The sequence below is a fragment of the Anopheles maculipalpis genome, chromosome 2RL (assembly GCF_943734695.1).
Source record: "Anopheles maculipalpis chromosome 2RL, idAnoMacuDA_375_x, whole genome shotgun sequence".
Lineage (NCBI taxonomy): Eukaryota > Metazoa > Arthropoda > Insecta > Diptera > Culicidae > Anopheles > Anopheles maculipalpis.
In genome coordinates, this window is record NC_064871.1 from 70677036 (window position 1) to 70695245 (window position 18210).

An 18210-nucleotide genomic window follows, 5' to 3' on the forward strand; every position below is an offset into this window, starting at 1 on the left:
ATTCCTTCATTTCCTACCGTTATGACCCTTGGATCTTCATCTGCTGACAATGCACCTGACACCTGTTCCCTCTTTGCAGAACATTTCGCCAGCAATGTGCTCATGCACCGGTGGGTCTACCGAGTTACTTTTCCAGCATCATCGATGATTTATCCGTCCTCAATGCCCTAAACTCGCTTAAAATGTCGTATAGGCCTGGTCCAGACGGAATTCCTGCATCTGTACTTAAAAAGTGCAGTGTAACGTTTGTTCCTCTTTTTAGAAAACTATTCCTCTTGTCTTTGTGTAAGTCCGCTTTTCCTTCCTTGTGGAAACTTGCTTGGCTTATTCCTATACATAAAAAAGGCAATAAGTCGTCAGTCGGTAATTAACGAGGCCGTCTTCCCTCTGTCCGACAAAATGTAGTGTTATTACGTTTACACGGTCCCGCACCCCTTTTGTTCATCCTTATTCCCTTGAGCAGGTTCTGGTTGAGCGTGTTTCGGTCATCAAGGACTTGGGCATCTTGCTCGACACGGGGTTTAATTTCTCACACCAGATTGACTCCAAAGATAGCAAGTCGAGGAGAACTTTTGGTGTACTTAAACGTGTGACCCGTGACTTCTCCGATGCTTGTTGTTTGAAGACTTTGTTCTGTTCACTGATCAGATCAATGCTGGAGTATGGGTCAGTTATCTGGTCCCCGTCGGCAAGAATCCACATTGACCGAATAGAGCGGGTGCAGAGGTCCTTCACCAGGTTTGCTCTCCGGAAAATTCTTGGCGAGGATCGACGAGGATCGACCTCTGCTCTGTCCTGTTACGAGGACAGATGCCGGTTTCTTGGTCTTGCGTTGCTTGAAGATCGCCGTTCTATTTCCCAATCCACATTTGTTGCCACTCTTTTCCTTGATTGCATCGATGCCCCAGCTTTGCTCATGAAAATCCCTCTATATGTTCCCTCCCGCGCCCTTCGAAAGCTTCCCCTAATGTTTGTTGCCTTACGTCGCTCTGCGGTGGGCCGTAAAGATCCTCTCCTTATTGCCATCAAAATGTTTAATTCCTCGTCCCATCACTTTGATTTCAACACATCCCTACCTGCTTTCCGATCCCGGTTGTTATCCACTTCCTAATCTTTCCTTCACTTCCCTATTTTCTGTTTTCTTTTGTTTTTCAATGCTGCAACTTTTTCTGCGTACTGTTAAGGTTTAGATTAGTTTAAGATTAGATATAAGACTACTTCTATAGCCAAGGGCAAACATATGAAATACATGAAATGAAATGAAATGAAATAAAATTCCTGCAAACGTCATTAAATCAACGTCAAACATTTATTATAAAATTAGTGTTCTTTCGCGGATTATCTTTCGATTAAGTGTTTGTCGCAGCCTTTTGAACCCGTATTAATTACATTTTCAATAACTGTGGTTCATTTGACATTACCATTTGGGATTCAATTCGATCCTCCGACAACAGGCCTGTCGGAAGATTAACAAAACGTAAACATTACTCCAAGAATTTGTAAATTATATTATAAGCTTGTTTCGCAGTGGTTGAAGTTAGTTATTAAGGCTAGGTTGGTTATTAAGTATTGTCCATGCTTAAGGTCTCTCTCTCTTCTTGTCTTAACGACCTTCTAAAATGCCAATGTGGCCAACGAAAAGCTTACTAAACATGGCGATACCACGTAATTGGATAGTCAGTCAAGTCCTCGCTACGGGAGAACAGGATTTGAACCCCAGTCCTATTGTGTAAAGACCGGCTCCGTTGTCGCCTACACTACCGGGTCACACACCATACTTAGGACTTATTCACCATTTAATGGCTTAAGAGGTTGTATTAATTCCTCTTAGAACAACAGTCTGCCCTGACTCCGGAGAAACAGTCTGGATGGAATATGATCCCAGTACTACCGGACAAGCTTTATAAAAATATAAAACTTGTGAATTAAAGTATAACAAAATAAAACATTTTTTTATTTGTTACGTGGTGTCTTTCATGTACAATTTATTTTAGTTTCTTTGCATAGTAAAATGGTATAATGAATGGACACAATAAATTTCTCACTTACGCATTGTTTGTCAAGTTATACAGTCGGCTACTATGCATAATATGACCCGTAATGCGATCAACTTCTAGCTGCAGCAACACCATCCCGTAGTAGGTGCATCTACGGACAGCATAATACATAGAACATGAAGCGACACGAGAACACACTGCTCCAACATTGGTTGCTGCACATCGGCGCTCACTCATTAGGCTTTCAACGGTGCGCAGAAATAAACCTGCCGCACATTTCAACAGTCTAATGCATCACCGGTGTTTCCAAACACCCGTCTCTCTTCGCCACCCTTTTCTATCCACCCTTCCGGTGCGGCTCCACGTAATAGCTCTTAATGCATCCATCCCCCCGAGGTGATGCAGCTTCCTACACACGGTACGGAGCAGACAGCAATGTTGGTTACATTTCACTGCCACGTGCTCGAAACTCTTCAGCTTCGATGCATTTATTCGGGTCGGTTTTTTTTTTCTCGGCCGGCCTGATCGTGCCTGTTTGCTAGCTTCCGATTGCACTTCCGCCAGCAGAGATACGCGATCATGCAGATCTGCCAGTGTTGCCGTGAAGCAGCTAAGGCTAAAAGTGTCAATTAGGCAAAACAGACTAAATAGAAGCATCAGGTTGAACATTGCATTTCAACGTTCCCGGCACCGGCTACCGCTGCCGGGAGTGTTTTGTTTTCTTTTTTGATTTTCCACCCTCTTTGGAAGAAGTGTTTATCTCGGCGGAACCCGTGGCGTCGTGCGCTCGGACGGACACGGATACCGATCGCGAGAAATAGAACTAACGGAAACGGTGCATCCACGAGCAAACGTGAGAGGTTCGCAACCGGCCGCGGTAGAGATATTTGTGAAATAGAAATGAAACAATACAACGACCGAAGCAAAATTGGTAAGAAAGTTTTAAAAGAAAATGATCGACTCAGCAAGAAATGCAGCTGCTTGGATGGTTCCATGCGCAATTTTTTTTTTCTCCATTTGTTGGTCAGAAAAGAGTTAACCAACCGGACAGGCACACGGTGGCTTGAGTGCTTGCAAAACGAACCGATTATTCTAGGCATGAAAATTAATTCTGCTACTGCTTCGTGACGATGCTGATTCGGAGTTGATTTACTCACAAAGAACATATCATTGCATTGCAAACGGTCACATGCAACGGCTCTAATAGATAAATAAACGCATTTAAACCATACAAATTTGTAAAAACGTCCACGTATGGCGTTGCCAAACTTCATAGCCATGCGTTAACTGCAAGCCAAACCGAGAGAGAGGCACAAATACAAATAAACTTTTCTGCGCACATTCGGCTGTGCTTCGGGTGAAAAAATAACTTTTTATTTACAAATAAATATTCGAGGGCATGATATTCATCATAACTGCATACAACTGCCAGTGTGCATGCCAGTGGGCTGAGGTGAATTATGCTGACCGTAAATTTTTTTTCTTTTGTTCTGTAAACACTGTGAAAAGCAAAACCAGAATCGGCAGACCTTCAGCGTTTTGGTGCCAATGCAGGAGAAGTAACGCTGTGAATGAATTTTACAATTATCGTACGTTTTGAAACTTGATTGTGGCGAGATGGGCTTTTTTGCTGATTGGAAGGTTTTTGGGTTCCAAAAGGAAAAAAAAGTATAAAAGGAAAATTAACGTTCAAAGTCAATCGCACAATTTCCAAGGAAAAACTTTTTTTCAATGATGCAATTTAATGGTTCGAATGTTCTAATTGTTTTGCTTATGTTTAAGATGCATTTTGCAATGCTGCTTGAAAATTTAAAAACAAAAAATTGTCTTCAAAAACTTCATAATTAGGAATGAAAATCAAAGACTTGTTACATAAGGGATCCTCAAAACTTCGGGTAACCCAGAGGAATAGGAGAGTATTTATCTATATACTGGGACCAATAGCTTTCCATACATTAACTTTTTTTTCTTGATTTATAGCTGAGCTACAAATACACATAACTTGACTTCGAAGCTTAAAGACAACACCTAAAATCTGCTGAAATGAACAGAACGAACACTAATTTTCCTAGGCTTTAGGAAGTTTAGTAGACGTTCCTTATCGAAAAATCGTGCTGGCAAGAAAGTTTCACATTTGCCTCATCAAGATAAATCTATATTTCAAAATAACATGGATTTTAATTACATTTTTTTTTTCAAATTTTCTCTAACAAGACACAGAAAATAATGTTTAATCTACCAACGGACTTTTTTGTAGCAACTCATGGCGATGTGAAATATTTCAACGTACAGCGTATAACCATTTCAAATAAAATACGCCTGAAACTATGCAATGCGGCAAACTATTTAACGAAGACCAGTTCCCTTGACGGTTTGGTGGTCGTCGATCAATCACTAGATGGCGCTTGCTTAAGAGCATGTTCGCAGCGCACGTTCATGATTCAAGTATGCTAAATTTAATCTAAAATAATTAAAACATCGGGAAGCAAATGTAGCTGTAGAAACTCAAAACTTATAATAACTAAAAGTAATTCTCCGGCAATTATTGTCTACAAAAATTTGTGTAGCATAAGCATCACAGACTATTTTTCTTTGTTTAATAACACCAACATGGTATAAATATGAATAAATAATTTTAATATCTTATGAAAGACATCATCGTGTATTAATTAATCCTTACGACAGAGTAGTTTGTAAATAGCTGTAGAATACACATCCGGAGCAAGGTTTTCACCCTACCTCTTCAACTCCTTGACATCATTGAACAGACATCTGGGGTGGTGTGTGAGGCGTACATCCGACTGAAACGTAAGGCCAATAGGATTCTGTTGAGGATCAATGCGACGAAGACAAAATACCTGCACTATCGAGGGCTCTGACCTGGAAAGAAACCGACATGGAGCAAAATCCTAAGGCACATTGTTGGGAGCTCCCGTGCCTACCACGGGCTCCACATAGTCCTGCGATCCAGAAGACTCTAACATCACACAAAATACACGTTATTTCGCACACTAATACGTCCTCTACGGGTACGATTCCTGGACTATGCAAACGGAAGACGCCAATGCAATCGTCATCTACGAAAGGCGAGTGGTAAGGACTATCTTTGGCTTTGTGTGGGAGCAGGGCGTTTGGAAAAGGCGAATGAACTGCGAGATGGATAGGCTGTTTGGCGACGCAGACATCCTGACGGTAGTTAATGCTGGAGAAATACGATGTTCGATGCAAGTGATGAGGACGTTGGACTTGTGTCCCACCAGGAAGGAGGCCATCAACGACCTGTTCGCTACATGACGAAGCAGAGTAAGTCCTCTCGTTGGTTGGATCTGAATATGGCGTGGATGGAGGACCTAGTTTTCTGAAAACAGATTGGGGATCGCATCATGTTACTTACGATGTATTCAATACTTGTATTGTAATCTCACGATCTACCTAGTTCATACAAAGTAATCATTTGCTGCATTGGTCTTTACATTTGCTGCATTGGTCTTTACATTTGCATCATTGCAATTTTTGAAATAAGATTATGGAAGTAAGTACGATTACATTTCTCCAAAGATTTCAGAGAACTACGGAAACCACAAGGTGGTCCGGTGGCCAAGGACAGCGCCGTCTTCACATGGCAGAACCGATTAGTGTATGACGTCTGGATCATCTCCCCGTAAGCAGGACTGGCCATCCAAAGACGTGTAGCCATCAAGTCAAATCAGTCAGAAATGGTAGGACGAGGCTATTCAAGGTTTTCGGGAAAAAGAAACAGAGCAGAGCATGGTTGACTATTTGTCTACATTTTAGCCAGAGAGGCCAGAAATGTTGAATGGTGTTGATAGTGCTCAAAGACGAAGAAGAACTTTACTTCCAATTTGTCTCAAGCACCGTGATAGTAGCGACCCTTTGCTTGTTTATTTCAGTTGGTTTAATGACTCTATTGACCAATCCGATGTCTTCCTTTCTTTTCCGTCTTTTTGATTCGTCCCCTTTGGATTAACTACCTTGAATGTTTGCTTGTGTCCTTGCTTGTGTAGTTTTAGTTTGGAGGATGGGAGAATGAAATCAAATTGTAGAAAACATTTTCTAGCCCAAGAAGCAAACAAATTAGAGCAATTAAAGAGGTGGAATACACATATGTTTAGGTCTTTTTTTTTTTTTGGAAGACCTTGCAACAAAAGTCTAATGTATATAATATGATAAAGCATTCATGTTTAATCTCGTGCCATGGTTTTCCATCCGAAGTATCGGTTGTTCTATATAGAATTTCATAAGAACCACCCCCATTGACAGTTCCTGATACTGACCTAGTAGGAAGTCTAGTGGAAGCCAACCAAATAGAAAGATCAAAAACAAATTACTATTAGATCATCAATTAACTTTCGATTTTTTCAAAAATAAATCATTCTTATTAATTTAACTTTGTTTCGGTGTCCGACAGCTTGTTGTTAAGTGCACTTCATTCAGTCTAAACATCCAACGCTCGATCGATTCGGAATGCACACTGTCGTCAAGTGGCGCAGGATTTATGAAGTACGTCGACCAGCTGCCGTATTCATATTAGAACACATCCATTACTGAATCGCTCCAATTCGCTACCGCTGCACGATAAGAAATTCATTGAGGCTTGATGCCTGAAAAACATCACCCAACACACTAGAGGAGTAGAAAGTGGTGGAGGGGGGGTGGTTTGCTATCAGCCACATTATCAAAAGCACAAACACCACAAACATGTTGTGTGTTTCTAGAGGCTAAATTACACATCCAACCACACACTCCCGGTGACGTAGCGTGCATGTGGAACTCTGTAGTAAAAAGATGCGCGTAAACTTCGCCAGACACGCGCAAAAGACTTCGATACCACCAGTGGCGGTTCGAATTTCAGTTAGTATGCTCGGCACGCTTGGATCGGTTTGGTGGGTCTGTGGTGGACCGATGGCGCTAGTTTGAAGCGAGGTGAAAAGTGGAACCGTTCACGTTGTGTTGGTGAGATCATTTCACGGCCAAGAACGAAATGTGCTAGATACCGAAACAGCATTTGAATGCGAATGACTGAGTGGACCGAACTCAGGCCGCCAGATGATAAACCATTTGAACGATTATCAGTTTGTGGTTGTCTGTTTCGTTAGAGCATTTAACACTCGTTTCTATGTTACATTGTGAACATTAGGTAACATGTCAGTGGTGGAGTGTGTGTGTGTGTGTCGTTTGGTGTCGCTTTATGACTTAACCGGCTCTATCTTGATTATTTTATCCGTACCGGCTTTTTGTAGAACGATAGGCAAGGGATATTATGCAATAATGTATTTTCCCTACAAAACATAACATTTCACCTGCACATAGAGAATGAAACATACAAGAACACGAAGAGAGAAACATAAGATTGTCTGAAAAATTAACCTAAAACCTGTCCCCAATTCCTGTGTGCGTGTAACAGCGTGCTGTCCGCGTTTCGTTATGTTATTCTGGGGTTTATTTTTTGCAACTGTTTCATATTCATCTGTTTTATTTTCAAACACCGAACACGTGAACGCCATGTGACCCGCTGACCTACATTGAAGTTGATCAGATCCGGAATACGGATGTTTGTCTGAAAGTTGCCCTGCACAACTCGATCATCCCGTCAGACGTTCATCAGACCCGTAACGATCCTCCTTCATTGGGAATTTGTTTATAATGTGTGTTTGCCGTTGGTGGTTGCCGTGTTCCAGCGATGAAAAGTTTTCCATTTCTAGTTTGACGTTTCATTCACTGCCTTAAACCTGTCAAACATTAGTGACTGCCAAATCAGACAATCCTGGCCACTTTCTACCTCATCCAACACGCCTCTGAATTGAAGGCAATTCTGTTTCGTTGTTGAATGTGTGGCTGTGGTACAGGAAACGAAGAAACCTCTCTCAAGGCAAATTGTGGTTGCGTTTGTAGCCGGCAATTAAACCGGAGCGAGCGAAATGTGTACAAGTCCAGCACGGAACACGCTCATTTCCGCGCAATCATTAATTCGGTACAAAATTATACTATTATTACCGTGCATGCGTAACTGCACTGCATCTAGCAAGAAAGCGGACGAGAATGTGCAATGGTGTTCTGAAAAGAAATTGCGACAAACATAAAATAGCGAGTACTGGTCAAGAGCATTCCTTTGCAAACCGTATGGTGCTGGATGAGCCATATAAGAAACCCTAAATGTACAAGAAAATGCTGAAAATAGACGTCGAGCTAATATTAGATGTTGCAAGCTCTTTTGACGGCCCGGTGGTGTAGGTGACAGCGGTGCCGGGTTTTACACGGTAGGACTGGGGTTCAAGTCCCATCCGAACCGTTAACCGTTAACATTACAAACAAACTTCGTCTTTTATCATTCAGAAACGAGTGGTCTGGTCATACACTTTCAACTAAGGTCAACTCAAATTCGTCAAGACCTTCCAGGTTAGGAAAAGCAGGACACAACATATTCAAATTGTATGCCATGCTATAGACATCATTGGTCTGCGGCTCTCCTAGGTAGCAGAGGCCTACCAAAGGATCGAGCAGGCGGCAGAAAACCTCGGGTTGCAGATAAACGAGGCAAAGACCAAATTGATGGTGGTACCATCAGCGGCTTTACTAAGAAATCCGGAACTACGTGGGGGTGATTTACGGATAGGTGACCGCAAATTTGAAGTCGTCCAAAACTTCACCTATCTCGGATCTAAAGTGTTGTTCACGAAAGCATCATAAAGACGACGATGCGCGCTAGGATGCGGGCGGCCAGCCGGTCATTCTAAGCCGGAAGTTGGGATTGTATCGAACCTTTATATTCCTAGTACTCACATACGCCTCTGAGACATGGCGGCTCTGAGACATGGTCCAAAACAGACGAAGTCCTCTTAGACGGCGTTCGAGAGGAAGATGCTCAGAAGGAATGTTGGCCCCGTATGTGTAAAAGGGCAATGGAGGAGCCGCTACAACGACGAGCCTGTACGAACTGTATGACGACCTCACCGTCGTGCAGCGAATTAGGTTCGCCAGATGAGCGTGGAATCATCGTCGTCCGCCAATAACGAATTGGCGGACGACGGCGCGTAACCGTGAGCGGTTCCGGACTCTGCTGCGGCAGGCCAAGACCGCAAAGCGGTTGTAGCGCCTGATAAGTAAGTAAGTAAACGGCATGATAAGAAACAGAAGCTTCTATCTTGACGGATAGATGGTGTTCTTCTCCACTAAGAATATTCTTGACATGATAAGCTTCACAGAACGAGACAACATTATCATAACGCTGATGTCCAAGATAATTTTTCCTGCTTGACCGGCCAAATTTGCACTCTGAGATGTCTTATCTGTTTACTCTTGGACGTCTTAAGAGCTTAATGCAAGTGCACTTGAGTACAAATAACCGTTCCACATAACTCGTTTTATTCGAGGAAAAACTCCACATTGTTTACTTTTACGTCCAAAGAACATTATGAAGTTTATAGACTGGGGTTCAAGTGCCATCCGGACCGTCCTCCTGTAGTGAGGACTGGATTTGACTATCCAACTAAGTAAGCCATTTTGATGGCCGGCGTGACCTTAGAGGTCGTTAAGCCTAGAAGAAGTTTGATGGTATCGAAAATACGGCAAAAGCCGTCATATTTAAAATAAAATACATAAGTTTGAAGGTAACTATTCTAATCGGAATATTACATTTAAACAAATGTTTTTCAAGCAATTGCTAAATTTCATTTCATATTGCAAAATTGCCTCTTAAGTAGATGTTTGAAGTTTGTAATTTGCTTTCCTTTTTTAAACCTCTGCTCTACTTTACTGTTGCCTTTCACTAGCAATTCCAGCGATTGTTGCTATACCCAACCTGCTAGACGCGTGCCCAAATCTTGTGCACAAGGTCAGCAACAGGTTAGTCACGTGCCAGCAATGATTGTCTTGTTTGCATTGACCATTATTATTTGCGAAGTTAGTTGTAGCCTTCTGCCATCGGTATCCGTCCCTACACTTGTTTCTTGGACGTCTTAAGGGAAACATAAAAAAGTGCCGCTCATTAACGCCGCACGACGACCAGTTTTGCCGAACAATGCAAGCCGATGGCGGCGTTGTACGTTGTGAAAAATCGCATCGTAGTCCCACAACTGCAACGAGCTGTACGCTGATCTCAAAACGCGGGCGTTACACCGACCGTTCGGTGCAGATGGTGGAAGAAAGTGTGCCCGTCCCTTTTGCTTTGTCACACTATAGTAGGGTAGATTTGTTTGTAAACGCTGTCGATCCTGTTCGGCGGCGTTTAGCGCGGCAGTGACATGCTTTATGTGTTTACGCCGCACGGTCTCGATCGGTTCAACGCCGCCCGATGAACTGGCGTTAGTTTCGACGATGTGGGAATTCTATCTAGCAAGAGGCGTTACCGGATCTGCTGCAATAAAGCAGTAATGTTTGAAGGGCAATTCGCACTGGCATTGATTAATGCATGTACAATGTTTAATATAATTTACTCTTAAAAACTCTTTTTTGCTTTATATTTTATCCAAAAAAAAATCTATTCTTCAGAATTCATTCTCCAGAAAACACCTATAAAAACAAATGATTTATCGGTAAAATTGTTCTCCACACGTGAAATTAAATTGATACTTATTTGTTGACGTGTACAAAAATTTGCCCAAAACTTCCAACACTATCAACTAAGAATTTTTTTTAAATTATCAGCAAATGCTTGATCTTCGATCATCTTAAGTATATAAAACCAAGTTTACCATAATCGCACATAGGATAATTAACGAACACTTACACCCCCCATTAGTAAACATTTACGTTCAGATAAATTAACACCTGATTTGCATTCTTAACTGCATCCAAAAGCACGCTCCTCATCCAAGATTGCACTTCCATCTGTTGTTGGCGCATCGTTCGTGTTCCGTGACGTTGCCAATCTTCCTAGGTGCGTTTTCCAACGACCTCAACACTAACGCCAGTTCAGCGTGTGTGTATGTGTGTAAACATTGTGTATCTGAAAGCCGGCAGCGGAAATCCACTCACGCCTGTACGCCCTCCACACGCGCAACGCGAAAGTCTTAGCTCACAACAGTGACGCCAGGCCCCCACGATCAACTCAGCAACGCGTACCCGGGCGCTTACGCTGACGACACTATCTTACATCGCGAGGGTAAACACCGGCCGCGGGCAACCGCGAAACGGCTCGCCAACGGACGGCAGCAAAAGCAACCGCGAATTGACCCTTGCGCCACCAGCACGCGAATCACGCTACGCTTCCCGACAACGGCGTTACCTTTTTCCTGCAGAATCTCGCGCATCAGTTCGCAGCGAGACGCCGAGCGAAGACGTACGCTACACGCTAGCAGCGCCGATCCCTTAACCGACGATGGCTGTCGATCAGAAGCTGGAGGAGCTGATGGGATTGCTTGGTAAGTGGGGATCGCATATTAGGGCTACGGGTTTGATGTGAGTGAACAATTTGAAAGTGAAATCGTGTGCCCAACTCAACAGTGCCCTCCGGCTGTTGAAATGACTGCATAAAGAAAGCCAACAACCGAACCACTTTAAACCCGACGCTCAGCGGACCGGTGCAAAAGCGGCAAAGCTGCGTGAATTCCTTTTCAAATAATCGTACCAAACGTGGCGTGTGCAGTCGCTATGGTTTCCGTAGGTTCTTGAGTATGCCTTGACCTTGAGAAACTCTTTCAGGCGTGATCTTTGTGCAGCAACGTCAAGCCGAATGCCACGAAGACCACTTACCGTGCTTCTACATTGCGGTTACTGTTGATAGTGCTTCCATTTAGTGACAAACTGAAGCGTGTTACGAACTGGTAGGAAGTTTAGTTATAGTGACAGTATCAAGTATAAAAATGCCCAACACATTATGTTAATTCAACGACTGTGAATCGCCATGTGTGAGACTTCGGAAAGCTGTTAGAAAAATCACCATTGCCGATGTGTTACGTTTGTGGAATCCCCTTTTGACGACATAAAATGTCATCAATACGTGTGCAAAATATAAAGCGTGCTGGAACACGTTATATCAACTAGCGAACTTCGATTTAATAGTTACAACCGCTAGTGATATTCTTCACGACTAAAAAGTTTGCTTCTAGAGTGGTACTTCCGAGCAAACAGCATAACTTTGTATGGGCAATGGTCAAAAGTCCAGTCAATAAGCGATAAGCCTATCAATTTTGACAGTTCGATGTTCCCTGTACAACTGCGCCGTGTGACTGTAATTGAATCGCTCATATTCATATACGAGAACACATTCGAGCTTCAAGCTTTAATGTGTATGATCACGAATTGCTTTGGTGTACGCACGAAAGCATAACCCGCTCGTAATGATGAATATGGTGCAAATTATCTGTCCTCGAATGGAGCTGCCTAGTGGTTAGGCATCCGTTGTCTTATCTCTCTCCATCGCCGGCTGATAGCACTGAGCGCAAGACCACGCATGAGTTCGATTATTACACGATGTATTAACGAGCTGTTGACTTAACATTACCATAAATGTGTCATTACTCAACCACCGAGCGCTAAAGCGCCGAACGTTGCGAGAAGAACGCGCTCCGCCCAAGGTTTGTAGTTAAAAACTGGATTCTTCAACCCCCTTCAGGACAGGTTTAACCAACGGCTCGTGATTTAAAGCGGTTTGAGAAGGGTTTTTTTCACACTCTACACAGTAAGTCAATGTCATGAGAGGAATGATCGAAAGACCACCAGCAACCGGAACATATGTTCGCACAAAAAAAATGTTGTTCTTTCCTTTGATAATTGAGCATTTAACAATATCGATAACTTTCACCCGCACGCTAACGATAGGCTGTCTCGCTTCACGCACGAAACCATCCGCAAAAGGCGTACGCGTTTCAATTAGTGTAAATTCGGCGCCACCGCTACAAACATTGTCAAGCACGCGCTGCTGTGACGATCAGCGAACTCTTCAATTGATACTAATTGTGTTTTACGAATAGCGAATTTTGGCGAAACGATACTCGCGATCGCGTGTTGTTGGGTTGTGGATGCTGAGCGTTAAGCAAATGATACATCGGTGACGTACTTAGTGGCAACATGTTAATAGCGGAAATCAATAGAATCGTTAACTGTTCTGTTGTGGCTGTGAGCATAGAATAGCTTGGCAGTAGAACCATTGGCACAAATACTTAACACTCTTTTGTGCTGCAAATTGTGAGTAAAATGTTAGCTTGATATTTACTATATTTACTTGACATGCATCACAAGTCTATGATACGTTTGATCAATAAACGATGAAGGTTGATCGACAAAGTCTAATATGATCATTGAGTGTATTTATAGATCGAATAGTTCACCCAGCGAAAACGATGTAGATCACCAGGGAAATTATGATTCTTTGAGTATCATTTTGAATTTTACTGTTTTTGTAGCGTTATTTGCAATTCCTTGTACATTCTTCTGAACGATGCTGGTTCGTGAACAATTATCCAATCGACCGATAATTGAAATTATAGAGGAGGAGAAGAATGTAGAGTTACATTTGCTCGTTCAATTTTCATTGATGTTGAAGGTTATTCGGATCACGGCCATTTGTTATGTGTTGGTTCGATCGTTAGGTGTCAGAAAACAATCCATTAACCATACAATATCTTCTTAAGATCCAATTTCTTCAACTTTTAAATCAAAGTTGTCTTTTTTTTATTCGTATAGGTTGGTCAGACCGTATTGCAATAAAAAAACTAAAACTAAACAAGGCCTTAATGAACTATTTTTTTCCATTTTAAAGATCACTTTGAGCAGACCTTGTCGTGTTTGTGTTTGCTTATTGTTGCGTTTTACTTACTTACTTATCAGGCGCTACAACCGCTTTGCGGTCTTGGCCTGCCGCAGCCAAACCGCTCACGGTCCCGGGGCGTCGTCCGCCAATCCGTTATGCTGCGATTTACACTGTCCAAAATACAGTTTTATTTATTATCATGTTCAGTTGTCCACCAACAAAGGCATAACAAAAAAATAAATTCTTAAGAAGCTAATGGGAAGAGAAGGTAGAGAGTGCTAAGAGGGATTGTAAAGGAAGGAAGAAGAGTCACGCAGACAACCACGAAAGTGAGACAGATGGGTGGGTGTTGTTGAAGGCGGATAGAGCCTTGATAAAGGGTTCAGGTTAACAGGAGCGCTGCAAGGTAACGTCATTAGCTGCAACACCGTAGAAATAGAAGAAAACGCGGTTTCAAAGGTTCTAAAGAAACTAAAACTATCTTTCTCACCCGGGCCAGATGGCAAACCATCATGTGTCTTGAAGAAATGTCAAATTTTCATCGCAATTCTGTATCGTCTTTTTTCAAGATCGCTCAGAGAGGGAAGTTTTCCAGCCGTCTGGAAAACGGCCTTGATCTGTTCAATTTTTAAAAAGGGAGATCGTTCAGTCGCGTCCAATTTCCTTGGTATTGCCATCCTCCGCGCTATGTCCAAAGTGTGTGAATCCCTTGTTCAATCCTTTGTCCTTCCCGTAGTGTCTAATTGCATTTCTCCGCACCAGCATGGCTTTATGCCCAAACGTTCTACTTCGACAAATCTGATGTGTTTTGTGTCTGTTATTATGTCCAACATTGTCTGTAAACGTCAAGCAGACACTATACATACTGACTTCAAAGCAGCTTTTGATAGTTTGCCACATAATCTACGGCTTGCAAAATTGGAGAAACTTGGGTTTGGAGGACCAATCTTGTCCTGGATCGGGTCCTTTCTTTCGAATCGATCTTATTCAGTCAGATTGGAACCCTAGTCTTCATCGTCATTTGTGGGCTTGTCTGGCGTTCGTCAGGGAAGTGCACTTAGTCCTATCCGTTTTACCCTATTCATCAATGACTGCATCAATGTTCTTCCAACTGATGGACACCATCTTTTTGCTGATGATATCAAAATCTTTCTCCCCGTGTCTTCGTCTTCCGACTGTCGATCTCTCCCACGCTCTCTTAGTGACTTTTCTGTTTGGTGTATGAACAATGGGTTAGTGCTCTGCCCCCCCTAAATGTTGTGTCGTCTCTTTCGGGAGGCCTTCTGCTGATCGGCTGATATGGAACTGCTCCTTATGCGGCACCCAAATAAGTAGAGTAACCACCGTGAAAGATCTTGGGGTTTGGTTGGATGAAGGACTCTCGCTTCTTAGATCAGAGATCTTTAATGTTTAAAGGCACTGTACTGCTGCTGGGTTCGCTCCGTTCTGGATTATGCAAGCGTAGTGTGGACCCCAGTCGGAGAAACCGTTATGCAGAGAATAGAGAGGGTTCAGAGGAAGTTTACGCGCCAAGCTGTCTGCAGATTTCTGCACGGTTACACCGTTCCTGTGCCCTCCTATTCTCTCCGCTGCCGTATGTTAGGTCTAATAGATATTAGACGAATGAACCTAGGTTAAGAGGTTGCATTTCTTTCAACAGAGATCACGAGCTGTTCGACTTCAACTTTCCTATTTCTCACTTCCGAACTCGCTTCCTAGAGTCCACTACCTTTACCTCTAATTACTCCTTATCATAATAACCCCCCCCCCCCCCCCCCCCTTGTTTTAGGATATACATTGTGTAGCCTGGAGAGGCCTGGACAATTTGAATTAAAATAAATAAATTAATTAATAAATGAAGCTAGCATGGATATGGAAATGTCTTTTTTCCAAGAGCTCAAGCCCAAGAAGCGACAGCGAACAGGATAGACAGGGAGAGCCAGATGATGACCGGTAAGGAAACGCCAAACAGCTAATGCTACTGTTTTCTTCGTGGCTTAACGACTAATGCATCAAAAGGCTTACGAGAGTTATTGCTACCACATTGTTTGATAGTGCTCACCAACGGAAACGCTCTGGATGCGATGGATATGGAGGAATTTCCTGGGATAATAATGCTGGATATTCACTATGTCTGGACTGTCTGGAAATAAGTCATTCCTTGTCCAAATTTCCCACCTTTGGTTTTTACTCCTCTGGTCTTGTTAATTAACTATTAGTGCAATCGAGGATTGAAGAAATTGTAAAATAAAAGGATATTAAAGGAATTGATCGCTAGATATTGGATATCTAAGGAATAGATATCTTTAGGGATTACTCTTCGCACTAGGTTTTCCGGACGGTTGTATTATAAAGATGCTCTAACTCCGGTTGGTTTCGTGGTTGAGATCTTACCAACTATCCTTTATTTTATTCTAAGCATTTTGTCTAAGCTAGCAAAACGTCTGTTTATACGACTCGATCGAGACGCCCGCTACAAATCCCTTAACAGTAGCGGATCTAACGGTGGGCGGAGTAGAGACTCGCCTTAGACCCCGGCTGCTTGTTGGTACTAGGGGTCTTGTAAAACGCGGGGCCCCGCGTTAGCAGCGTTGCAGTAGTAGTTTCGAAGTGAGGGCTTCGTGAGTGTTAACGGCCTCCTCAAAAGGAAAAGATACCCTTTCCCTCCGCTCAGCACTTTTGTTATGGGTATGGCATGGAATCCAACATCCAAGCCACCAAAGACCTTGATCCGTCACTGTCCCTTGAAGGATAGCTTTAATTGGGATAGAATGACCGTACCAGAAACTGTTATTTTATTGGATTTCCTGGTGGATTACTTGTCATCATACAATCTGTATTGATTTTACCCTTCTCTTCTCTCTTCACAGGTGACTTTGGCCGGTACCAAGCATTCCAATTCGTGCTGCACCTGCTAGCCGCTGTAACCGCTGGTCTGCACATGCTATCCTTAGTGACAGTGGCTGCAGTTCCCGAACACCGTTGTTACGTAGACGCACTAGATTCGGCTTCTGCAACTGCAAATGGAACAATCCTGCCCAGCTTCAGCCAACTGACCAGTTATATTCCGCTCAATGCCGATGGAGAGCTAGAGTCCTGCCTAATGTACGATCCGCTAGCTGCGGACAACGGTACAACAGTTTCTTGTAGCTCGTACGTGTACAACAACACCTACTACCAGTCATCGCGTACAATCGAATGGAACCTGGTATGTGATAAGCGTTGGATGGGTGCTCTCGGACAGACGATCTACATGCTGGGTGTGTTCACCGGTGCAGTATGGTTGGGCGGATTGGCCGATAAGATTGGTCGCAAGAAAGTGTTCTGCTGGTCGGCACTTATGCAGCTGATTTTGGGAGTGGCCGTTGCCTTCACGCCAGAGTTTATCTCCTTCCTGGTGCTGCGCTACCTTTACGGAATCTTTGGCAGTGCCGGCAGCTACATTACAGGATTCGTCTTAACGATGGAACTGGTGGGACCGAGCAAACGAACGCCTTGCGGTATCTCCTTCCAGGGCGCGTTTGCCGGTGGTATCATGCTCGTTGCGGCTTGGGGTGCGCTGATTCCTGATCGAATGATCCTGCAGGTTGTGTATGGTTTGCATGGTCTACTGCTGGTGGCGCACTGGTGGATCATGGACGAGTCTCCCCGTTGGCTGTGGATGCAGGGTCGCAAACGGGAGGCAGTTAATATTGTGGACCGTGCTGTGCGTATGAATGGACGTGGTATGAACGTCGACAAGGAGTACTACCTCGTGGAGGATAAAACGACATTCACCGAGGAAGCGGGAGCTACATCAGCCGGTCTGGGCGATCTGTTCAAAACACCTAATCTTCGTAAAATGACGCTGAACGTGTGTCTATGTTGGTTTGCCAACTCGATCACTTACTATGGTCTTTCGCTAAGTGCAGGCAAACTAAGTGGCAATCCGTTCCTCATTTTGTTCCTGATGGGTCTGGTAGAGTTTCCCAGCTACATCTCAATCAGCTACCTGCTCGACAAGCTTGGACGCCGTTCGATCACCAGCTCGCTTATGATTGTTGGTGGAATTTGCTGCATTGTAGCAGCGTATCTGACCCGCGGCAGCACCGAATCGACATCGATAGTTATGTTCGGTAAGCTGTTCATCGCTGGTTCGTTTGCAGTCATCTATAACTACTCTGCCGAGCTGTTCCCAACCGTTGTGCGAAACTCTGCCATGGGTCTCGGATCGATGTGCGCTCGTTTGGCTGGAGCAATGACGCCCATGATCACGCTGCTCGATTCATTCGATCCCAAGATTCCAGCCGTAATCTTTGGTGTGATATCGCTGGTGTCCGGCACATGGGTGCTATTTTTGCCCGAAACCATGGGTAAACCGATGCCGCAAAGCTTGATGGATGGTGAAAACTTCGGTCGCGGCGATACCGCATTCTCGAGCTGCATGGGACGGAATAAGACGCATACAGAAGACTTTCCACCTCCACAGCAAATGGTGCCGCTAAGGAAGAACAGTCGGTAAAA

General features: G+C 43.5%; 1 protein-coding gene across 1 annotated transcript; it reads left to right on the forward strand.

The window, feature by feature from the left end:
* The first annotated feature begins 11333 nt into the window (after nucleotides 1-11333).
* Nucleotides 11334-18210, forward strand: LOC126556045 (organic cation transporter protein). The gene is made up of 2 exons (XM_050211213.1): nucleotides 11334-11377; nucleotides 16578-18210. The coding sequence occupies exons 1-2, from the start codon at nucleotides 11335-11337 to the stop codon at nucleotides 18206-18208; spliced, it is 1674 nt and encodes a 557-aa protein (XP_050067170.1). The 5' UTR covers nucleotide 11334; the 3' UTR covers nucleotides 18209-18210.

Bases quoted from the DNA above. Each gene is read 5' to 3' on its own strand.
- LOC126556045 (XM_050211213.1), top strand. From the start codon at position 11,335: ATGGCTGTCGATCAGAAGCTGGAGGAGCTGATGGGATTGCTTG. The intron at 11,378-16,577 runs GTAAGTGGGGAT...CTCTCTTCACAG, and splicing joins GGAGCTGATGGGATTGCTTG to GTGACTTTGGCCGGTACCAA.